This window comes from Alternaria atra, assembly GCF_907166805.1.
Source record: "Alternaria atra isolate CS162 genome assembly, contig: 21, whole genome shotgun sequence".
Classification (NCBI taxonomy): domain Eukaryota; kingdom Fungi; phylum Ascomycota; class Dothideomycetes; order Pleosporales; family Pleosporaceae; genus Alternaria; species Alternaria atra.
Window position 1 is genome coordinate 3,900,786 of NW_025091319.1, and position 23,236 is coordinate 3,924,021.

The 23,236-nt window shown below is 51.9% G+C and overlaps 8 protein-coding genes across 8 annotated transcripts; 3 read left to right on the forward strand and 5 right to left on the reverse strand.

The window, feature by feature from the left end:
• Positions 1 to 131: 131 nt before the first annotated feature.
• On the reverse strand, positions 132 to 1,418 carry ALTATR162_LOCUS1718 (uncharacterized protein; the record flags this gene model as incomplete). Its single annotated transcript, XM_043309316.1, has 1 exon — positions 132 to 1,418. The coding sequence occupies one exon, from the start codon at positions 1,416 to 1,418 to the stop codon at positions 132 to 134; it is 1,287 nt and encodes a 428-aa protein (XP_043165251.1).
• A 720-nt stretch (positions 1,419 to 2,138) lies between these two features.
• On the reverse strand, positions 2,139 to 2,495 carry ALTATR162_LOCUS1719 (uncharacterized protein; the record flags this gene model as incomplete). The annotated part of the gene is made up of 2 exons (XM_043309317.1): positions 2,139 to 2,309; positions 2,373 to 2,495. 2 exons carry the CDS (start codon positions 2,493 to 2,495, stop codon positions 2,139 to 2,141), a joined length of 294 nt encoding a protein of 97 aa, XP_043165252.1.
• Positions 2,496 to 5,701: 3,206 nt separating this feature from the next.
• Positions 5,702 to 7,051, forward strand: ALTATR162_LOCUS1720 (uncharacterized protein; the record flags this gene model as incomplete). Its single annotated transcript, XM_043309318.1, has 6 exons — positions 5,702 to 5,732; positions 5,783 to 5,802; positions 5,855 to 5,941; positions 5,989 to 6,084; positions 6,137 to 6,764; positions 6,816 to 7,051. The coding sequence occupies 6 exons, from the start codon at positions 5,702 to 5,704 to the stop codon at positions 7,049 to 7,051; spliced, it is 1,098 nt and encodes a 365-aa protein (XP_043165253.1).
• A 3,719-nt stretch (positions 7,052 to 10,770) lies between these two features.
• On the forward strand, positions 10,771 to 12,078 carry ALTATR162_LOCUS1721 (uncharacterized protein; the record flags this gene model as incomplete). The annotated part of the gene is made up of 2 exons (XM_043309319.1): positions 10,771 to 11,283; positions 11,338 to 12,078. The coding sequence occupies 2 exons, from the start codon at positions 10,771 to 10,773 to the stop codon at positions 12,076 to 12,078; spliced, it is 1,254 nt and encodes a 417-aa protein (XP_043165254.1).
• A 476-nt stretch (positions 12,079 to 12,554) lies between these two features.
• On the reverse strand, positions 12,555 to 12,840 carry ALTATR162_LOCUS1722 (uncharacterized protein; the record flags this gene model as incomplete). Its single annotated transcript, XM_043309320.1, has 2 exons — positions 12,555 to 12,657; positions 12,716 to 12,840. 2 exons carry the CDS (start codon positions 12,838 to 12,840, stop codon positions 12,555 to 12,557), a joined length of 228 nt encoding a protein of 75 aa, XP_043165255.1.
• Positions 12,841 to 14,032: 1,192 nt separating this feature from the next.
• On the reverse strand, positions 14,033 to 16,563 carry ALTATR162_LOCUS1723 (uncharacterized protein; the record flags this gene model as incomplete). Its single annotated transcript, XM_043309321.1, has 2 exons — positions 14,033 to 15,682; positions 15,733 to 16,563. 2 exons carry the CDS (start codon positions 16,561 to 16,563, stop codon positions 14,033 to 14,035), a joined length of 2,481 nt encoding a protein of 826 aa, XP_043165256.1.
• A 303-nt stretch (positions 16,564 to 16,866) lies between these two features.
• Positions 16,867 to 19,138, reverse strand: ALTATR162_LOCUS1724 (uncharacterized protein; the record flags this gene model as incomplete). The annotated part of the gene is made up of 2 exons (XM_043309322.1): positions 16,867 to 18,802; positions 18,852 to 19,138. The coding sequence occupies 2 exons, from the start codon at positions 19,136 to 19,138 to the stop codon at positions 16,867 to 16,869; spliced, it is 2,223 nt and encodes a 740-aa protein (XP_043165257.1).
• A 479-nt stretch (positions 19,139 to 19,617) lies between these two features.
• Positions 19,618 to 21,483, forward strand: ALTATR162_LOCUS1725 (uncharacterized protein; the record flags this gene model as incomplete). Its single annotated transcript, XM_043309323.1, has 1 exon — positions 19,618 to 21,483. The coding sequence occupies one exon, from the start codon at positions 19,618 to 19,620 to the stop codon at positions 21,481 to 21,483; it is 1,866 nt and encodes a 621-aa protein (XP_043165258.1).
• Positions 21,484 to 23,236: the final 1,753 nt, after the last annotated feature.

Consider the following 23,236-nt stretch of genomic DNA (forward strand, 5'->3'; position numbering starts at 1 on the left):
CGGTTGTAGCAAGGCGGAAACTGCCCTAGTAATCTGCTCTAGCGTACCAATAACTGACGGGGGCATTTTGAGCTCAGGTCTTTATGAGGCTTGAAAGGACTCAAAAGCGGCCTTGATGGTGTATTGTCTCCTCAATAAACGTCCCTCGCAGTCCAGTCGCGCTCCACAGCCATGAAAAGGTCCCTGACCGCCACATGTCTACTGAGGCAGCTACTTGGCGTCCTTTGGTGACTTTTACGCACGACTGCGTTGGTAAGCGTCCGATTACCCGTTAAAGACTTTGGGTGTGCCCACATCACCGGTCGCTTGGCTAGTTGCCAGGCATACTCCTTGCGATGGTTGGACCAGCATTCCGCGCAAATGCCGATATCCAAGATACCTGTATCGAGACTGAGCTGGTTTTGTATGAGGTCAAGGAGCGGGAGTATTCGTGACCGCAGCCCGCAGTGTCCATGGTTGCTGTCGACCTGGTAGTTGGAGCACTGGCGAAGTGATGATAGAAGTCGATCAATGTCCCCAAGATAGTACGTCGGCTCTGTATTGTCGTAGATTTTGCCTTGCAACCGTATAGTGTCGATTTTGGAAAAGAAGCGCACCATCTCTCCTAGTTGAAAAGAGTCGCATTGTAGCGACGTATCATACCAGAGCTTGCATTGACGTTCTCCCGACGTGTATAGCTTAAGAAAATGAGCCTGTAGAGAGTTGATAGTCTCCAGTATGTACTCTCGTCGCTGTATCAACTCGTCCTCGACGTCTGGTATGTCCCACCACAACGCTTTTGTATGGTCCTCCTCTATTCCCGGCCGCCACTGGACTGAGTCCCGCATGATCAGATGCTTTGAATATCGCGTCACCCACGACGGATGATCGAAGAGAAGACCGACAAAGAGCTTTTGCCGTATTCTTTCTTCCGTCTGCGTTGGAACCGGCTTGCCTCTCGATTTTGCATCGATCAACTGTAGGTATTTCTTCCTCTGTATATGCTTTGACAGGCACGCGACAGCATCGAATCGGTCGGCAACGACAGCGAGATTGGCGAGATTGGCCACGGGAGGATTGGCTACGGCAAGGTCGAGACCGTGGACTGCGCGGAGAAAGTCTGCGATGAGGTTTCGAATGGAAGAGGCTTTGGCGACGGCTACACGACCGACATTAACGATGGATATGTGAGGAAGCACATCGACAGGAGCATCTGCGATTTGGGCACTCTGGTTCAACTGGAGTGCTTCTAAAGCTTTCGCCAACTGCTGCCCTTCATGAAAGCGATCACTCAGCAGGTTCTCAAAATATCGCGAGTTTTGCTGCAGTGTTTTGGAGTCTACGCGATACGAGAATTGCTGCCTGCCCTCTTCCTGAGCGACATCAAGGACAAGGTCGCCATTCGCGGCGATGACTAACAGACCCTCCTCGTCCGACATAGTGTGGGGTTGATGTTGTAACTCTCCAAGGCGTATTTCCTCATGGGTAGGGCCAGAACATTATGACTCGATTAGATGGCGATTCGCTTTCGGTGTGTTGGGTAAGAAATTGGGGAGAGTGAGGTCACAGCCCGCGGCGAAGGCTGAGCGGCCGCCAGGGCTGAACCAGCCAATGGGCAGAAGCGAGCTACGGCCAGTGGCGTTGGGCCGACAGCTAGGCGTCCTCCAGCTCTACACCACCTCATATGCCAGGCAAGACATCTATCATTCATTCATTATGGACAAGTACTCTGAGGGCTCTGTATAAGATTTCCGCATGTTACTTGCACTACTATCATGTTCTCCAACATGACTTATAGTTGCGTAGGTACCACTCCCAACATTCCATTAGCAGTTAATTTCACCTTCTCAATGTCGTCAAGGCATAAAACTAGATTGTGATCAGAAAATGTATTGATCTCAGTAGCGTAAAAAAACTCCACGCTGAATGCATATGCCGGGTATATCCTATGCGAAAGGCCACAAATCCGACGCCCCCAAACTCAGTACAAAAGAGATAGTAGCTTAAAGAAGTTTATGATCTTCACTTCAGACGGGAGCACGCCTGAGCCACACCGAAACCCAGTAACAAAAACCATCCGACTAACTCCGCGACACAATAGACCAAAACGTGTCGGTCATAATGCTGGCAGTGACCAGCCACGTGTGCATAGCGATATACTAGCACTTTCGGGAGGGAAGCTTCATCCTCATCCACTCGTCGCCGACGATGGCATGGCCGACGCGAGACTCGAAGAACTGACGCTGCTTCTGGGCGCGTTGAACGTAGTTGAGGCGGCGCTTGTGTACTCTGCCTTTCTTGTCACGAGTATATTCATACTTCTCTTCACCCTACGTAAAAATTATTAGTACAAGTTCTTTTAAACACAAGGCAGATGGTAGAAGGGTACTCACGATGATGGCCCAAAGCGATTGCTCTTGTGGGTTCATGTTGCAGTGGTAGGCCGGCTTTGGAAGAGGTTTCTCGCCGCTGAGTCGGCTGTAGATGCTGTCGACACTGGAGCGAACGGACAACATGGTGAAGTGTGTGGTGGCTTTGAGTCCTTGTGTCTTTGGTGTAGGTCTCGGATGTGGTGGCCAGAACGCTCGCCGCGGACGGCTTTGTGTGTACGTTACCGGACGAGCTTGGGATCGTTGTTGCAGTTGCGATATAAGAAGGTGTGAGGTTACAAAGTCATGAAAGAGAGAAAGATGAGTAAGTTGTCTTATGCGGCTAGAGCTGTGCTGCACAGTGTCTGGAGCGCGAACCGTAGTTCGCTTCGTTTGTTGAAGAAAAAAGCGGTGATTTTAATCGCGCAAATCGGTGAGCGGTACCGGCGTTGTTCAAGGCCGTGGACCACGAACTGCAGCCAACACACGTAGAGGGGGACTATGTGCATTATATCTGACAAACTGACTAGTGGTGGAATGGAAACAGGTAAGCTGGGGCATCATGGGACACCCACGGGGTCACTACAGGGTAATTGCGCCAACCGCGATACGCGGACAGTGGGATGGTTCCAAGCCCCATGCCCAGAGCAGCCAGTCCAAAACGCATCTCCAACACTTTGACTTAACCCAACCACAAAGCTGCAGATCAGAGTACAAATTGCACAACCACCGTCCAAACATTGCATCACGATATTGCGCATGCCTTGGCGCATCGAAATACGCAACGTCCTTGCGCGGCGCCGAGAAACGCGGAGGCTTGTCGCGAAAAAGACGCGGACGGCCATAATTATATAGAAGACCACGCACTGAATGTGAGGCGCAATCTGAGGATCTTCATATCCAAGACACTTGGCTGTGATCGGCAGGTGAGGATGCGTGTAACGAGAGCCAAATCGAGACTTGTAGCTTGCGTGTGGAGAGGAGATCTGCGGAGGCTGGTGCACGAGAGGTTAGACGGTGCGCCATCCCGCGTCGGATCACAGAGCCTCCACGACGCATCACCGTGGCCGCAGGCCACTTTCATCACTTTTACACCCCACGGGGATTTTGGTTCTAACTGGTATGGGATGAAGCTTCAAACCTTATGGTACTGGTTCCGTGTATTGCTTACTCAAACACCAAACCACCAATTTCCCAGTCGCCAGTCCTGCAGCATCCAAAAGTAACATTTCCAAGACTCCATGGCACGCCGTGACCATTTAATGGTAGTCGCACACGTCCCCCAAAGGTTAATATGCGCGCTTGTTAGGAGCAATGAGTGATGTGGTGACAAGTATTGCCCCCTATCATTCGCGTCGTCTCACTGTTGTGCCGTTGGACAATCATAAGGGGCAACCGCGGCCGCACATCGAAGGGTTACTGCCGATTGAACACTTGGCACCCTCCAGTGGATGAAGAGGCGGTAGTCGTAATACATACGTATGCTTGTGGAGGGTCAGCTTACGAAGGTCCTGCACACACTCGGAATTCTACAATCACTTCCCCACACAAGAACAATGGAGCAGAATATAGAAGATGTGATTGAACGAGACGAAACTTCGCTTCGGCACTGAACGATAAAAATAGCATATCGCGCTTTATCCAAAACTGATTCGTACAACCAAGGTGGGTGTGGGTATGTTCCAGCCCAGAGACACGGCTGTTGAATAAATGGAAAAAAAAAAGTTAACCTACCAGCAATCATCCCCGCACTTGTTGTTCACAGCATTACAACAGCAGCAGCGGCGACTCCCGCAAGTATTGTAACAGCTGTGGAACAACTCTTTGCAGTGGTACCTAGGTGTTGTCTTGATCGTCGTGAACTTCACCGCGCATTGTGCTTCTCTTCACTGCCGTAGTCTTGGCCGACGTGGTACCTTACGTCCTTTTACTAAGGTCAGGAAGCCTTTCTGCTATTGCCTGAGGAGTAGTCATCGAGGCACTGCTTTCATCCTTTAAGGAGAGTGGCGTCAATTCGGCAATAAGGCTTGTGTTCGTTGAAAATACATACGTCTTCACTGGAAGGTTTTGACCCAGCGTGTTAGATAGCTAGACTGGCTCCAATGTGGGAATCATCGGATCCAGTATCTACATGATATCTTTCAAGTCTTGTATCTTGATGTTCCATACCTCTGCCGGCAGTTCGGTGTGGTATGTCCGTCGAAAACGAGAGCGGGTATTTCGATTCTTCTGTTGCAGTGTCATACTCAGGCAGCTCATAAGTGGCGGTGGCAAAGAATTCGATGATGGCATCGCCGGCGTATGCAAGTTCACTAGCGTGGGCGAATTGGTAGGAAGACACAGCATCTTGTGCAGATTGATAATTTGCTTCCATCCAATCGATCGCCTAGATACTGTTAAAAATATAACCCGACCACATAAACGAGGACCTCACTTCTTCGTCAGTGTCCGCATCTGCTCATCGTATAGCAGGAGCAAGCATGATAGAGCTGCCAGTGTACAACGGCATGAGAAGCTCTGTATGACCCCACTGCAAAGCAGTGTTGTCAATACAGTACAGTAAAAAGACGACATGATAATATATCTCACGGGAGTAGATATGAATCTGTGTGATACGAAACGGTAGATAGAATGGTATTCCGGCCCATATCAAAAGTCCTGGCTCGTGAGAAGTGATCACTCTGACTTGATGGGGACACAATCATACAGCTGTGACTTGAGAGAGCATTATAAGTTGGGGCAACCTACGCACCTGTTACTCTTTTCGAAGTCTCTTACAGTGTTACTATACGATTTCCCAACATTCTATGTTATAAAAAAGCTCATTCTAGTAATGCTGTACCTTGAGACACACGGTACGCTTTGAAGGTACCTAGGTGTGAACTGTATCCTATCATCATTCACGAACGCACCGTGTAGTGGATTACTTTTAGCGTAAGATGTATTAAGAGAAAAAAATTGGAATGTATAAGCCTCCTTGAAATGTGATTTCGCACCATGGACCATTCCTTGCGCGTGTAGCTACGACGAGAGGCCTGTAACTCAAGAGTCACTTTCCATACATTGAAATTGGTTGCGACACCGGGAGCGGTAACGAGCAACTCAGCCTGGCGATATCGGCGTCCTCGCGAACGAGGGCTAAAAAGCATAACTTGGTCGTGTCTGTGAAGCGTCAGGATGCTGGGAAAGATGAGCGGTGGTAGGTCGATGTTCGGCACAAGGTGGCCGACGTCGGAGGGGTCGCGGCATCTAGCGGGGCTGGCACTGCTTCGTGGGGTAGCTTCACGAATCTTTGGTAAAACTTCTTGAGCGCGCGATACCCTTCCTCGAGTTTCAGATATACTCGAATCATCATGACTGCCCACAATATTGTTGTTCTTGCCGGTAAGCCATGTTTCTGGAATTTCGACAAGCAGAGCGCTGATTGCATACAGGTGACGGTGTCGGCCCCGAGGTAACAGCAACCTTGACACCTTCTCTGCGCAACTACTCACGAACATGTCCAGGTTGTCGCGGAGGCGATGAAGGTCCTCAGAGTTGTCCAAAAACACACAGACAACACTTTCAACTTCAAAGAGCACCTGTTTGGAGGAGTAAGTTTTGAGGCATGACGTAGTTGATCCGCGGTAACAAGTTCTAGTGTTCGATAGACGCGCACAACAACCCCCTCACAGATGAAGCACTCGAAGCAGCGAAGTCGGCCGATGCCATCATCCTCGGTGCTGTCGGTGGACCGGTATGAGCCTACAATACCCAAACTACCCAAGGCCATCTGACAATTGGTATAGAAATGGGGAACCGGCAAGGTGCGCCCAGAACAGGGAATTTTGAAACTTCGCAAAGAACTCGGCACCTTCGGAAACCTGCGACCGTGCTTCTTCGCCTCCGACTCACTCGTCGACTCGTCGCCCCTCAAGGCTGACAACGTTCGCGGCGTAAACTTCAACATTATCCGTGAATTGACCGGTGGCATATACTTTGGCGAAAGGAAGGAAGACGAGGGCGATGGCAAGGCCATGGATACGGAGCCATACAGCGTCGAGGAGATTGAGCGCGTAGTACGGTTAGCAGGTAGTCTCGCATCTGCCGAGGACCCGCCCGTGCCAGTATGGAGTTTGGACAAGGCCAACGTTCTAGCGACCTCGAGGTTATGGCGAAAAACGTTCGAGCGCATCATGAAGGACGAGTACCCGCATCTCAAGTCGGGCACCCATCTCATCGACTCGGCGGCTATGCTTATGATCAAGAACCCAAGGGCGCTGAATGGCGTTGTGGTTACAAGCAACTTGTTTGGTGACATCATTAGCGACGAGGCTAGTGTCATCCCAGGAAGTTTGGGTCTGCTGCCGAGTGCCAGTTTAGGCGGTATTCCAGATGGCAAGACCAAACTCAACGGAATCTACGAGCCCATTCATGGTAAGTCATTTTTAACGAGTCACTGCATGCGCGTCCGCTTACAACTAATAGGCTCTGCGCCCGACATCGCCGGCAAAGGCATCGTCAACCCCATTGCAACTGTCCTTTCTATCAGCATGATGTTCAAGTACTCTTTGTGCCTACCAGACCTTGCACTGAAGATCGACGAGGCGACCAGGATCACCATCGACAACGGCATTCGAACAGCCGACATCGGCGGAAAGTCAAGTACGAGTGAAGTCGGTGATGCGATAGCCGCGGAGCTAGAGAAGCTTCTTCAGAAGTAGATTTGAATAGCGAAATCATATACTATCAAAAGCTAGCGGCCGTGACACTGTGCCGCAGATCGTGGATAACATCTCAATGTATACGCACTTGTGCCTAGGCTTGATCACTATTAGCGAGACACAGAAAGAACTCCTCCCGCTTCATTTAGGGGCATCCCTCAACTCTTTTGTGCTCTTTCTCATATGCTTAGCAGGCTGCATACCGTTAACAAAGACTTGATATGTACAGACCAGCGGATAATATGTGGACGTTCATTAGCTGGCAAAATGATCGTGTGAAGTTGCAATGCGTAGGAAAGGACATTGAACGGCGAGCAGAGGCGTTGGAGCGCTATTGTTGCCATCCTATCAAATTTCTCATCTTTTTATCGACTCGCCGAAACAGCCTTCTGTCCAAGCAACGAGGCCGAAGTGATACGCCCATGAGTGTAGTTTGTTCCCCCCTTCTAAACGCTCAAGATATCGTCCGATGACGAGCTGAAAATGTGAATGCGCGAAAGCAACAGAGAAATGTATCCAACACTCACGATGCAGGATTATGGCCCAGCTTGCAAACGAAAGTCCTACACATGGGAGCGTGGCTCGACAAAGCTCCTACCCATCCCAAGCTCTTACAGCGGGACTACAGCTCGGGGTCCGCAAGCGGAAACTAAGATCATCGCTGTGTACAACTGTCTCATCCGCGCAATGAACAGTATCTACAATCATACACTCCACAACTCAATCACGGAGTACCTCAAAATTCGTACGGTATAGGTATGACGACATATCAGTGTTGGACGGCGCAGCTGGGCACAACCTTCGCCGACAGAGAATTTACGGAATGGTGAAACTGGCTTCAGTCCCGTGCGGCCAAGCGCAACAACTTCAGCTCTAGATCATGGAGGGGGATGATGGATAGTTTCACGCCTGCTTTATACCAGCTACTAAATGCCCCCCCTCACCAGCATATGCGGGAAGGACTACAACAATCTAGATGAGACGATTCAGTTGCCAGTACTCTGGAAAAATCATGACACCACTTCGGAGACTGGGCTACAGGACTGAATTCATGGCTTAGGGCGGAGAGTAATGCCGTGAGGTGGATGGTGGAAGTTGAGTGCTTATGGATTTGACGGGCTACCAAGGGAGTTGAAGTATATTGCTCCGGCGGAGGATAAATGGAGGATATGGCTAGTCATGGTAGTCCTCCTCTTGAGTCTTTGTGATTTGTTGGTACGCTACATTGGCATCCCAATGCACTATATGTGTCGGAGAAGGTGTCGGGTATGCGGGTGTCTAGTGGGCTGGGTTAGCACACTCGAGCTAGGCCTTCAAGGCCTAGAACAAATTGTCAAGACCTGGATACAAGACATACGGCTAGCAGAAGCGCCAGGAACTAGATAAACTTGGCAGACGATGTTCTCCTGATGCATATGAACACTGTATGTTGGCAGAAGTGGCATGTTGCTGTGCATCAAGTGACACTGCCAAAGCATTGTTTTTTTGAGAAATCTACATATCGAAAACAGGGACGCTGGGTTGTTTTGAGACCGTGAAACCAGATACAGTCAGCCTTATACATGCTGTGCAATTTGCCCCTCGCATAGGGATATATCACGATTCTCAAGGCATTGCGGTAACTAGAACGCACCGTACTGGGCAAACGAGCGTCTCAGAGCCCGTTAGCTTCATCACAGTATCACAAACGTTCTGGGCGTGGATGCGGCGAGCGCATCGCAGTCCATCGTGAGATTTGCTTTTACCATTCAACGGCTTGACAACATCTCACTGGTCTATATCAAATTCCAGGGCATCACACAAACGCCTCCATACACAAGGTTGTTTGTTAAGCAACGGGTCCCAGATTAAAGGCAATCCCAGATGACCCCGGGACAAGACATGGAACATCTCGCTTGTCATTCCAACTGGCGGGCCGCGATAGGTATCCGTGCAGATATCGCTTCCCAATCGATAACGCAGGTGATGTTGAGGTGAAACAATCGGGCGGTTGGGATTAGCGGGATCTCATTAGTTGTCCCACCAGGCGCTTCATGGTCAGTCCGTGTTTGCTTGCCTGAGCCATCGAATGGCTGCCCGGAAATGGCACGGGAATCCCTAATGTCAAAACAAGCCACACTGAGATTTGACGGGTTAAGGCGACTTGGGAGCTGGGATGTTGTTAACGGTATTATCGGGTTCTAGGTATTTCCAGTGACATGGGACCAGGATGTTGTCGAAAATACAACAAGATGATATTTTTCAGGCTGCATACGTACTGTGCCTGATGGTGGCTCACTACGGCGTCTATTTCGAGGCATACCGAGGAGAGCCGACGTCACGACAGCGGCCAAGCAAGCGACGTCTTCAAAAATGTCGTCGTGTGACGAGGAATTGTCCTTGTTTAGAAGACCCCTCTCGTATTGCGCTGCATCCAAGAGAAGTGAATTTGGAACTCGCGCCTCGATGCCGCCTTCGATGCCCAATGCCGATATTCCCGAGTCCGTATAATATGGAGCTCTGATTTCAGACGGGTGTCTGGCAGCGCATCACCGAGCATCCCCTGCAGTCTGCAGCTGTGGACAAAGATGATGACACCCCTCTAGTGGAGATGGGGAGAAGCTAAACGCAGGTAGAACGTTTACGGAAGGTGGCATACGTCGCGTAACGGCATCCGCAGCCCGCTTCGAGTACATCTTGCAGTAAACAGTGTTACATGTCAACTTTTTCCAAAGCAACTTTGTAGATCTGAACGTCGAGGTACTATCTATATAGCAGTTGGAGACAGTAAAACGAAGGGACATGGGTGAAAACAAACGTCGGGAACGGATGATCACACGCACGTGGCGAGGTCAAGCAAGCGGTTTTATAGATAATAACTTTTTCTCGCACCAATGGACTCCCTGTACGTCAATCCGCACTGGAAAGCCAGCCGAAGAACCCTGAAGATCTCTGGTGGTGAAACAAGACGCTTCGAATCCTTGGCTAATCATCACAAGATGAGGTTTAGACGGCAGGCAAAATCTCGTGTGTGATTCCCCGCCTCGACACCCCTTGGCAGGAACAAGCGCCGCTTCTACGCTCAAAGGGGCAAGGCTTCAAACATAGTCCGAGGCTCGCCAGCCAGGAACAGTGAAAACACCTTTGCGGTCCTGAACGGGACTGCTCCGAGACCCCACAGGCTCTCGCGTCTCGCTGTTTCGAAACAGTAAGGCCAACTTCGTATCCGCACGTACGCGAGGTGACCTCGCTCACATTGGTCGCGCAGTAGTTAGGGGCTTCCAGTCAGCTCCACTGTTAGGCAGGTTCGACTAACATGCTGGTCGCACAACAGCCTCCAGCCGCTATAGACTGACCGTGCTGGACGGGAACACATACGAGCCAACCGGCAGTCTTGGTCCAGTCGTCGGTAGACGATATAAAGCCTGGAGGCCGCCCGATGTGGAAGAGGGCATCACTCCCAGTGACACACATTCCCTCCTGACAAGCAAGCCTTCGTCGACATTCTTTCTATATTCCCTCTTTTGTGTTCGAAAACGCTGGATCGTCTTCATCTTTGAGCTTCTTTGTTGCTACCTAGGAAGTTCCTCTCAGACATTTGCTATATTCACAGTGGGACATTGTCAATAGACTGTTCTTTTGGAATACCCAGCACTTAAGGCTCCAAATCCTTCATTTGATACCCTGAAAACTCACTCATTGCGAATACGTTGTTTACGAACCCATCTACCAAAATCACCATGTACACCAACATTGTTTCTGTGCTCGCCCTGGCTGGCGCTGCCCAGGCCCACATGTCGATGTACTACCCAGCTCCCCTGGGAGGAGCCCCTTCCATCAACAAGCAATCCACGGAGCTTGACCCCGAGTTCAATTTCCCACTCGGTTGCTGTGGCCCCGACGGTGGTGATAGCAGACCCTCTCCTGGTATTTGCCGTGGTCATCTTGACAAGTTCGACACGGAGGATGCTACTGTTACCTGGCAACCTGGACAAGACGCTTACTTCCAACTCACCAACTACGACTACGACCCAGAGGCGCCTGGCGGTACCCACTCTGGAGGATCCTGCCAGGTCGGCTTCTCGACCGACAAGGGCAAGACATGGAAGATGGCAGCCTCATACCACGGCGCTTGCCCGCATGCCACTGAGGACGGATCACCCGAGGCCCAGACCTTCGACTTCAAAGTACCTACTGGTATGCCCGAAGGCGATGCTATCTTCGGCTGGGTGTGGCTCAATCGCGAGCATGAGGTAAGTCACGAGTGAGACGAAATGCATGTGAGACATACACTAATTTCGTTACAGTCATTCATGAACTGTGCTAAAGTCCACATTGGTGCTGGCTCTGGTGCTGGCTCTGGTACTGGCTCTGGCGATAGCACTGAGCCCAGTGAGCCATCTCAGTCTGCCACGCAGCCCGAGCAACCCACATACTCCGAGACTGAGCCTGAGCAAACCCCTCAGCCAACCTATGCACAGCCCGAGGCTCCTCCCAAGGATGATGAGAGTTACGAGCAACCGCCAGCCGCTACGCCTGTTGAGGACAGCCCGGTTGTTGTCGTTACCACTGTCGTGGCTACTACCGTCTATCAGCAATACCAGCCCACACAGACAGCGACCAATGACTCCGAAGCTTCCGAGGAGACTGATAACTCAACTGATGGCCACTGGTGGAACCGCCCTCACCAGAAGGTCAAGGCAGGCACCCGCCGCTATGCAGTCGACGGCTCCCGTTGCGAGTGCCGCCGCGATGAGCTTACTCTCGCGGCCCGCTGCTTCTGCGATTCTACCAACAAGGCCGTCGAACGCAAGGCTCTTCGCATGCATCGCCGCACTCTCTACAAGCGCGTCGATGCTTGTGACTGGAACTCAGCCCCCAACATGGAGGTCTCATACTACACTCCCGATGCTAACTGCGCCCCCAATGCTAAGGCTAACATGCCTGAGAGCGACACTTTCGAGTTGGGCTGGGATGTCAACTGTGGTGTTGTTGAGGGCCTGAGTGAGTATGAGATCAAGACCATGAGCTGCGACATGTACGGTTAGATGGTGATGTTTTAGAGCGTTTTTTTTTTCTTCTTGATACACCCCCCTTACATTCTTCACATTCGTTCATCACGTTCCTGGACGCTGGATTTTTCCTCTTTTTCTTTCTTTTCTTGGTAGACTGGGGTGGGTGGGTGTTATACACCCTTGGGATTTTGCACTTTGACACTACATATGCAGGGCAAACTGGCTTGTTTGGTCGCATCTGGGAGGCTTCACGACATTCATGCATATACCTTATGACAGTTGGGCTGGGTTGGCAATGGAAAAACAGGTTGTACAACACTAGTCACGCTGCGAAACAATTGAACACGCTCGCTAGCAAAAGAGCTTCACATCATGTCCACGATTGTAGGAGATATGTCATATCGTTTCATTCGTTGACTACTCAAGATTTTGTAATCACCCTCTTGGGCGCAAACCAGGAGCAATATCAAGTCGCAACACCCAGGTGATATAGTGAGGTGGTTGAAGACTTAAGACGACTGTCCACCCTTCCTGCCAGCCTCCTTGGCCTTCTCGCTGCCGGGCTCGAAGCTACCGGATGAAGCCTTGCCGCCCTTGGAGGCGATGTCATGTCTGTGGTATACAAAGTCAACATATGTCACACAGGCAGTTCGTAAATTGAATTCCTTACTGCTTATCGGCGTCCATGGACGCGAAACCTCCGCTGTGAGAATGCTCTCCGCCCTTCTGCGCGGCAGCTTTGACCTCCTCCTTAGGGCGATTGGCAAAGTTTCCAGGGTTGTCGTTGCCAGACATGATGTTTGGTGCTTGTAGTATGATAGAGATAAGTGGTGAGGTACGAGAAGAAGGATTGATTATTTACTGTGAGTAGAGAGAAGATGTTTGTGCTAGTTGATGCACAACAGAAGCCGGCCAACAGAGTATCTTATATGCTAGTGCCTCCCAATCCAGAATCGTACATCTGTCGTCAGCGCTTCGTCAGACCTTTGTGCATGTTGCTATGATGAAATCGCATCTTTGTTTGACAGCTGGTCTCCAACGTAATCCCGGGCTGTGACTACATCACACTTAGCCAAGACCTCACCACATCCAGCCACACGCAGGTTACCCACATCCCCATGGTTACATAGAACGCGGCATATAGCTTTTCTAGACGCTGAAATATGTCATGGGAGAGCTTAATTACATAAACGAGCCCCTGGCGATGCTCAATGTCGCTGCTGAGAGGCCGACGACATGACGTTACCATTTCGTTAGTCGTCGCTAGCACGGACGCATCGCAGGTACGATCGTATCGATGATCGGTTATCACACCATGCTGTATGCCTCATATGGGATATAGACAAGCAAGTGAACACGGGGCGTTGCTGCAAGAGTGAGATGTGAGTGTTACGATTCTGGACGATGGCACTGGATGCATTCATGGGATAGGCGCGCTAAACATGTTCCTGCAGCATCACGTGATAGCGTGGAAACGTGTTCGCAGTTGCAGGAGCACCTTTGAACCAGCCTAAATCTGCTTACAACACTTTGCATCATATACCTGCTGCCTCTCTTCGTTATGCGTTTTGGCTGTATTTTCCCAATGGAGGTGCTGAGTCATAGGAGCATTAGACAGTGGACAAAATATGTTAGCACGGCTGGTGAAAGTATGAACCAGTAAGACTTGTGAGTGCACAGAACTGTATAAGTGGTCACGAATGCGTTCTTGTGTGCCCGACAGGCGCGTTAAAAAGACACCAACATAACCAGCAAATAACAATAAACGGAAAAGAGCTTGACTACCAAGGTAGCCACCCTTGATAACGCCAGCGTCCAAGTCATCATGCTCGTAATCAAATGAGCCCAATATGCACCTCCGTCACTGCGCCGCCCCAACTCCATCTTTTGGTGGGGAATTCCATATACCCGGGTATGATCCCAACGTTACAACCGGTACCTCGTATCCAAACCCCTTCATAGCACGTACAATAGGGGGCCAGGCATTCTACTCCTGTGTCTTTCCTCCGCCCATACGCTCAATGTTTGATAGTAGCCTGCTCTTGCCACCGCTTTGGCTCCTATTCAGACCGGGAGTACCTTGGAATTTCAGGCCACCTGGTGCACGAAGACCGGATGGTTTGGCTATGCCACTGCCTGGGCGCTCGTTCATGGCACCTAGACGATCACCCATAGCACTGCCGGGGCGGCCACCCCCAAGAGCGGATCCGGGACGGAGGGTACTAGAACCACCAGCAAGGAAGCCTGTGTTACGCATTGCTTGCTGGGGCGGTGCTTGTTGTGGAGGCGCAGCGGGTGGTGCAGAGCTCATTTGTGAACGGCGAAGGTCTTCTTGTTGCATCTCTTCCATCTTCTCACCGCACATAGACAGCATCTGTTCGGCAGCTGCTACCAGCTCGCCCTTCTCGATGCGCTCAGCCTCGAGATCTTCCACAAGGGTATCGTGGGATTTGCGAAGGGAGTGAAGTTCAGATTGCAGACCAGCGAGTCTAGCTTTGAGGTTCTCGATTTCGGCTCTCTGCGCTTCTAGCATCTGAGCGTCTTCGGCGTTTCTTATAGACTTTGAGGGAGTCGCTCCTTGGTTCTCGTCCTTGGAGTCATGCTCACCGGGACTAATCCTGCTGAATGTGTTGTCGCGCTTTTTCCCCGCCTCTTCCACTTGTCGTTCGAGACTAACGATCTGCGTTCGTAGCTCCTTGCACTTTTCGTCGGCCTTCTTCTGGTAGTTGTCCTTGAGGGCCTTGATCTTCTTCTCGTGCTTAGCTTTGTAGGCTGTATGTAAGTCGCGTGCAATCTCATTAACCTTCTCAGCAATGGCAGATTGGCACTCAAGCTCAGAGTAGACCTTTTTGTTCTCATCCCCCTCGTCACCGCTGATGAAAGTCGTCATGTCGACGTTCTTGCTTTCAGCATCGATGACTTTGGTTTCAAGCTCAGCCGAGCGGCTCTCAGCATCGTCGGCACGCTTTTCAGCATCAGCTAATCTCGCTAGAAGATCTTCACGCTCAGCATCGTTGCGCGCCATCTCGGCCTGAACATCCTGCAGTAGTTTCTGGACCTCTTCACCCTTCGATTTCCAGTCTACCATTTGGGTCTCTGCATATTCTCGAGCAGAACGTTCGTCGCGGACGGTCTCTTGGGCTTCGCCAACCCGGCGCTCGGCATCGGCAATGGCCTTCGAAAGAGCGTCGATCTCAGCCTCTTTCCCAGATAAGCTAGCGGTGAGAGACGAGACTTGAGACTGAAACTGAGACTTTACAGACTCCAGCTCGCGAATAGTGACAGTAGGTAACGATCGTGGTGTTGGTGCCGGAGGCAGCTCGAAATCTAACAGATTGAACATTTGGCTTCTCTGATTTGGGGTAGCAGGCAATTGCGATCCACCCTTGGCCGGTGATCGCTGGTTCTGGTAGTATGAGCGGAGATTTGGCTCAGCGGCAGACTTGCTAGGCGAATGGCGTCCGCGTCCTGCTGACTCGCGGCGAGACGACGAGAAGGATTCGATCTGAGCTGTGAAATCCAAGAGCAGGTTTGTAGTATCGTTATCGTTGTATGCGCGCCGTGGCGTAGGACTAGGTGTACGCTCTGATCGGCGGACCGTTGAAGGGGTCATCTGGGTGCGAGCGCGAGGCGTAGCCTTGTCACATTGTTAGCATCTTATATTTGACTAATGTCATACAGACTTACATCTGGCATCTCTCTCTTTGTAGGGCTCTGTTTTAGGCGGGCAAACTTTGTCATATCTATTCCGGGCATCTCTGAGAAGTTGCTGAAGCAGGTATCGTCAACATCCAAGGATGTTACCTCTGGGCCGTCTGGGTTGAAGTCTGTGTTGTCCATACTCAGATCAATCTCATATTCGCAATCTCGTGAAGTTTGTTTCCTTGGAGTCTCCCGGTTTCTCGAGTTGCTCTCCTCCATGAATTTCATTGCGGTAGTCAAGCCTTCATTATCACGAAGGGCTGGCTCTTGGTGAGAAGAGGCTGGTCGTTTCGATGGTGTAACAGATATTTGACGCTGGTGTGTATGCGTCGGTTTGCGCTGAGCGGTTTCGGGTGATGGAACGCGAGACGATTTCGAGGGTGATTGGCTTTTGCGGGAGTTGCTACTCATTGCGGATCCAGGTCGGTCGACGGAAGTCTCCTTGACTGGAGAGATGTTTTTCTTAGGAGTCTGTCGATCCTCGCTACTAATCTTGAGTGCTGCGTCGTCGAACTCGTCCATCAAATTCTTCGCCGGCAGCGTCTTCATTGGGCTTGTGCGCTCTTTCAACCCATACTTCTTCTCTGGCGACACTCTGAACGCAGATTGCGGTGCGCTGTCCTCCAGATCGACTAGTGGCTTTACGGGGGTGGCCGCTGCGTTGGGAGCGATATTCTCCTGGTCTTCGACATCGATATGGTCTACGAAAGGCGATGAGGGAGGGTCATTGTACGCCATATCGACGTCGTCGATGATGATGTCGTCAGAGTAGGTGTTGAGCTTCTCTGGCAAAAAGTCTGACATTGGTTCCGCCATATCTGCGATTCGGGAATTGCGGTGTCGAAAGTTGGCCGGAGTGTCGATGCGGAGCGCGTAACAGTGTGTTGTGGCTGCTTGTTTACAGTCCGTGCGCATTGGTTGCCCCTTCCCCATTCGGTAACCCCCGTTTTGGCCGAAGCCCTGAGCCAGCCGCTGTTCACCACGCACTGCGTTGCAAACGTTTTGTAATAAAGCAAATGTTACAACACACGCATAGAGTTGGTACAGGTAGCATGTATGATTGGAATTCTCGGTCTTGGTTGTCTGGGAACATTCCTCCTTCTAAGTATATGGTCCATTTCAGTAGTTGATTGCTCCTCTCAATGCGCCAGCCAGTCTTTGATACTCCTTCAATAACTCGTCTACCTCCTTGAGCTTCAAGTCCTGAGAATCCTTCGCCTCTAAGAAGCGCTTGGCAGGCGGTGTAGTCTTCTTCAGTTGCTCCAAAGCAGCGACTGCCCTCGCTCCCTTGTCATCTATTGGTGGTATTTCGTTCGTGGCTGTGCGACTTAGTGGCTCTGGAGAAGGCGAAGCCTTGACCTGCTCCTGGCTCGGTGAAGGGAGAACAGGTGTACTACTGCTGCTTACAGCGCGTGCAAAGCGAGGCAGTACATTCATACTGGACAACCGATTCAAGGGATTGAAGTTGTTGCCCATACTGCGCAGGGAGTCAACTGCCGAAGTGTTGCTCGGCGTTGGAGGATCCGTCTTGATAGGAGCTGGTGATGGTGTCTTCTCTTCTACATTCTGTGCTGAGGCAAATGCAACGCGCCGTCCACTATTGCTGCCCCCTGACTTTGTGGAATCGACGCTACGATCTCTGATTTGTCTTTTGCCAGCAAAAAGATCAGCCATCTTCGCATCCAGCCCTCTGCTGATAGGAGCCTCTGTTGGCTCGTCACCTTGCACTGAACTTGCTGCACTGACACTCAAGGCGTCCTCGTCTCGCTCTGCGCGGGTGGGAGAGCTCACAAGCTTCCTTGCATCTTCCAGTGTCTTGGGGAGTACTGGTTGCTCCTGCACGGGTCCGTTTGGATTCTTCTCTTTCAGACCACCAAAGAAGAACTTGAAGCTAGTGTCTAACGTGTTGTTAATTCTCCCGAGTGCCTGGTCGGCGGAATCAAGAATAGAATCCCGGACTGCATCAGAGGCAGCTTCAATTTTGTTGGTTTGTGTTTGAATGAGGTTGCTCAAGCGGCGCTGAGCTTTGGTGGTCGTTGGACTTGAGGGTTCTCTGGAATGTGTTTTGGAGATGGGAGTTGCTGGTGTTTGGATGAGATCCGGCGCGTCCGAAAGCCCTAGGGGCATGGGTGTGATTTCGGATTTGGGCGTCGAAGGCCTGGAGTCTGGCCTCGCAGGAGTGGCTTCTTCGGCGCGTAGTGAAGAAAGATCGACGGTCTCCAAAAATGAGATGGCTGCTTCCAAGTTGACCAGGCAATACGCAGTCTCGCCATCCATACGGCTGGACCCGCGGAAACGATGTATGAAGTTCAGATCGCTAATCACGTTCAAGTCGACAGGTGGCATGGTGATGAGTGCGTAGATGAGCGTCGGGAGAATTTCATCAGCAGACGAAGTGGAAGGAAATATCTTTGACAAGGCTTCGACAATGGACTTGTGTGCAGCAGTCAAATGCTGGACCTTTCCAAGCGGATACCGCTCTTCGTTCATCTTAAGAATGTCTTGACGTGCCGCAGATAGGTATTCCCGAATCTCGGGCTCCTTCTCTTTGGCTTTCTGGCGCTCTTCCTCAGTCAACTCCTCGCCTGTCATCAAGAGCTCTTTCAGACCAATGCCAACGAGCGAGAGCGCAGCTGTGCGCGATCTGAGCTTGTGATCCCTTTCCTCGTCATCAGTGCTCCTATGCCGCCATATCCGCTGGTAGACCTTCTCGCACACGGCGCGCTCCACAGCCTCTTCAAGTGCAAATCGCTTGAGCTCGAGTGATCTCCGCGCTTTCTTGCGGTCAGCCATTTCGGTCGCACTGAGCATCTGTTGTTGTTGTTGTTCCCCTGACGGGTCGCTTCCCTTCCGTATTGACGATGGTTTACTTGATGGGGCCGACCCTTTCTTCGCGTTTGCGACATAGTTGTCACTTGTCAACCGAGCAGAGAGGGTAGCTATGTGTGTGCTGATTTTTGCGGAGGCACGGCCGTAGAAGTCTTGGAAGAGATCGGCGAGGGCGTCGGCGGATAGGGGGGTGGGGTGTACTTTGGCTGTGAGGGATTCGAGGAACCTGCGGAGGCGTTAATGCGATGGCGTGTGACATGGGCGGCAGAAGATACCTCTCGGTCAAGCTACGGATCTCGATGGGCAGCTCCTCGAAAGTGTCGGGTACTTTGGACTCGTCGCTCTCTTCATCTTCATGTTCGTCTTCCTTTTTCGCGAACACGTCACCGTCAGTGTTCTCATCTTCCTCGGGTACCATGGCAGCCTTTAACGGATCGAGCATGTCTGATGCGTGTGGCCCTTGCAGTGTGTTGGCTCGACTTCGTGAGAGCGGACTCTTAGGCGCAGAGTCGAGCCGCGTAAAAGAGCGCGAAGGATGCAGGTTTCTGGGCCGCCCGGTCATGTTGTTATTGTTGCAGGACGTGGAATGGAAATCTAAAAGTGTCGTGTGCCTGCATCGGGAGAGTGATGCTGCTGGGAAACTGGGGGAACGAAGCTCATGCGTTCACGTCATGCGGCTGCGCACTGCACTTCCGCGTGTACCGGAAATCGTCTTGGTGCACTTGAGAGGAGGATATAACATGTGCAAGGTGTCGGGTGGACTGTCTGTCAATGGAAGACGGCAACGAGTGGCGTTTGGAGTCGACGTTGGTACTCGTGGTTGAGCTACCCAGAGCTCGCTATCCATAGCGATGGGAGCTCCCCGCACCGACCCGCACGTGAAAGGAGCGGCGCCACTGGGCGTCTGGGGTCAAGTGAAGCACCGATCGTCATCGATGTCCGATGGAGGCAGCCTTCACCCGCTGCTTGGACTTGCCATCGCGCGCTCTCACTCTTTCTCTCTGTGGTTCGTATCTCTTTTCCTTATCATAATCTCAAAAGATGGGCCGACAAACACCCTGTCCCTCTGCATCGCGGGTGGCTGCTTCCTTCCTGCTGTCGTTCCTGGCTGCAAGCGTTGCGAGCGCGGCCGACATGTCCGTCCTGCCGCCGCCGCCGCCGCCTCCTCTCCCGCATAGTGCTCACAACATCGACAAGGACTTTACGCTGCGACACATCTTCCACCATGGCGCCTACAAATACCCCGAGCTCCATAGGCGAATCGATGTTCCAGAACATGTCGCAGTATGGACAGCCCAAGACGAGCACTCGGTCAGTCGCGAGCCCGTGCCGCGGCTGCGCGTCAAATCCGAGGTCATGAACATCCAGAGACTGGCCGATAGGAGCAAGGAAACAATCGCCGGCATACTAGAGTGGGGAAGAAGAAGCGGAAGAGGCGTGCAGCTGCCTGAAGAGGACTGGACAATCGACGAGATAGCAGGACCCAACGTCACCGACCGAGAGACAGTCCTCAGCTTCGCACGCATGGCCTCAGACGCCTACATATTAGATCCCGGTACTGGCGAGTGGGAGGATGTCGGTGGCGGCTTCAACTACACGGAAGACTTCGGCTGGGAATCAGACGGTCTGCGAGGCCACATCTTCGCTGATACCGAGAACTCGACAGTCGTCATAGGCTTGAAGGGTACATCTCCCGCCATGTTCGATGGTTCCGAGACGACTACAAACGACAAGATCAACGACAATCTGTTTTTCAGCTGCTGCTGCGGCCAGGGTGGGCAGTACCTGTGGCGACAAGTCTGCGACTGTCAAACCTCGGCCTTCACCTGCAACTCCACCTGCCTCGTCACTGCCCTTCGCGAGAAGAACCGATACTATTACGCTGCTCAAGACCTGTACCACAATGTCACGGCATTGTATCCTGATGCCGAGATTTGGATGGCTGGTCATTCTCTCGGTGGTGCCGTATCGTCTTTCCTCTCCCTCACGTTTGGACATCCTGCAGTTACCTTCGAAGCTGTCCCAGAAGCCATGCCAGCGTCCCGTCTCGGTCTTCCTGTGCCACCCGGCCACCAGATCGGCTCACTGCAACAGCGCAAGTTCACCGGCGGTTTTCACTTTGGACATACTGCAGATCCCATATACATGGGCGCATGCAACCAAGCTACCAGTGCCTGTACTATTGGCGGATACGCTTTGCAGAGTGTCTGCCATACCGGGCAAAAGTGCGTATACGATACAGTAAAAGACTTTGGCTGGCGCATGGGTATTGGCACCCACAAGATTGTTGAAGTCATCCGAGACGTTATACTAAAGTACGATGCGCCTCCCAAATGCGAAGCCTACGTTGACTGCACCGACTGCTACACTTGGGAGTACTTTGAGAGCAACGGCACCGAGACGACCACTAGCAAGAGCTCGAAGCCCACAGCCACATCGACGTCAACCAGGTCTAGTCGCACGCGAACTGAAACATGCAAAACCCCAGGATGGTGGGGATGTCTCGACGAATCGACGACCAAGTCACACAGCAAGACGACGTTTACGACGACATCATCGACCTCGACGTGCAAGACGCCCGGTTGGTTTGGCTGCCTAGACGAGACGACTTCGTCTACGACCATGACAATCACTACTACACCTGCTCCGGCACCTACTGTGACAACCACGTCGTCGACACCTACGTCTACTTCATCATGCAAGTATCCAGGCTGGTTTGGCGGATGCTTCGACGGTGATGACCCGCCTGCGAAGACACACCATACGCCCAAGCCAACTCCGACGGCTACCTCTGCCAGCACGTCGTGCACATCCGAAGGCTTCTTTGGTCTTATATGTTACGACAAGTCAAAGAAGCACGGGAAGACGAGTTCCAACTCGCCAATGACTGAACGGATGGAGATGTAGAGGTAGATGGAAGTGAGAGAGGGCTAGTTATTTCAGCATCTTGAGTTCTTTGTTGGGTTAAGGCGCAATGGCAGGCATTATATCCAGGCGTACGGGTTTTTTCTGGCATATGGCATTATAAGCATCGCGATCGTTTTACAACAACATCACTAAATAAATAAACAGTGCATCATGCATGGTCTATTTTTGGTTGGGTTTATAATGGAGATGCGGAGATAGCGGGAATACATGTTCGTTACCGTTCCCTTCGGTATGACTGCGGACCACCTAGCCTTGAAGCCTGTGTACTTCATGTAAACAAGCTTTTGCTTGACACGTTGATCGAGGAATTCTTGTTGCGAGGCATTGGTGGGCTCTTTGTGCCGCATTTCAAATACCGCTCAAAGTCCTAGTCTATGGCCGGGCGGTGTTATTTCAAACAAGTTGAACATGTCACGAGGTTGCGCTCGGCATTTTATACCGAGCACTCGCGTCATAGAGAACCACGCCATCTTGTGCGCGGCATCCACACCGCTGCAGATGATGTGTTCCTTGATTCTGTCCGAGAGGGAGGTGTTTGTTAACAGTCAGACATCGTACCATATGAGTTGGGCAGTACTCGTAGCGTCTAAACCATGTGGCAGTACGAACTACGAGATCTGCAGCCCGAACAACATGCGTGACAGGGATAAGGCGAGAGGAAGATGCCTGCTATACCTGTGTTGGCGGCTGATGTCGTTGGCGTGACAAAGTGGCGGTCTGACTTTGTGGTAGAAGGTTGAGGATCAACAGCTCTAGAAGATGTGAAGCAGCCGAGTCGCGTCGGCCGTAGCATCCACCATCCCCACCTACCCTTTTGGCCAGAGAGCGACGGTGTGTCTTCTGGATGCAGCCCTCTGCTCTGCACAGTTCTCGGGTGCCGATCAATGTAAGGGTCCCCGAGCGTCTTGTGGTGGTGGGGCCTGTCGAGAGGTTTCAGGATTGCATGCTTACTGTCGGCGCGCGCGGATGCACGCAGCAGGTTTTTCTGCTGTCTCGAGGCAGTATCTCGGTGTCTTGATCTCGATCATGTGCAGTGCAGACATGAGTTTACAGACGTGATGGTGGATGTCAGACAGTACAGTCGTCGCGGCACCTCGCAGCCGTTGGCCTGGCCGGTAACGCTAAATAGCAAATGTCGCAATGGACAGGGGCGGGTCGACGATAGCCTATACAGCTGACAAGGCGGGTTTAGTATGCGATTGTCGGGCCCAGAGCCAGCCAGCTAGTCTTCGCAGCCGCGCCTTGGAAAATGGCTTTTTCATCGATTCCTCTTAAGTTGCTCGATCGCTGATAACAGCAGCTTCTGTCTACTCGATCTTTCCGCTCTCCGCCCCGTCCTGTTCGCCTCTCCGCTGGGCCTGTTTGCCGTTTCCGCTCACACTCTCAGCCCTACCGCCATCTAGTCACGGGACCATTTGTTTTCAGGCACCCCCCTTTGCTGGTTCTCAGAGACCCTGCAGCTGCGGCCTCTAGCCAGCTTTTCCTGCCCTGACGACATCACGCTTACGTGTTGGTCGCGCCGCCTCGCCCTAGATTCAACCCAACACAGCCGCAGTGTGTGGCATCGCATCTCGCTGCGAAGTAATTCGGCCTCTCTGAACAGCTTTCAGCGCGCATCGGCTGTACTCCGGGCTGTGCCTGCACATCATCGCTCGTGCGCCCGGTAACCCAGGAGATTGCCTCACAGCACCTACGTCATTGCTCAGCACAGCGGCAATCCCCACCAAACCAA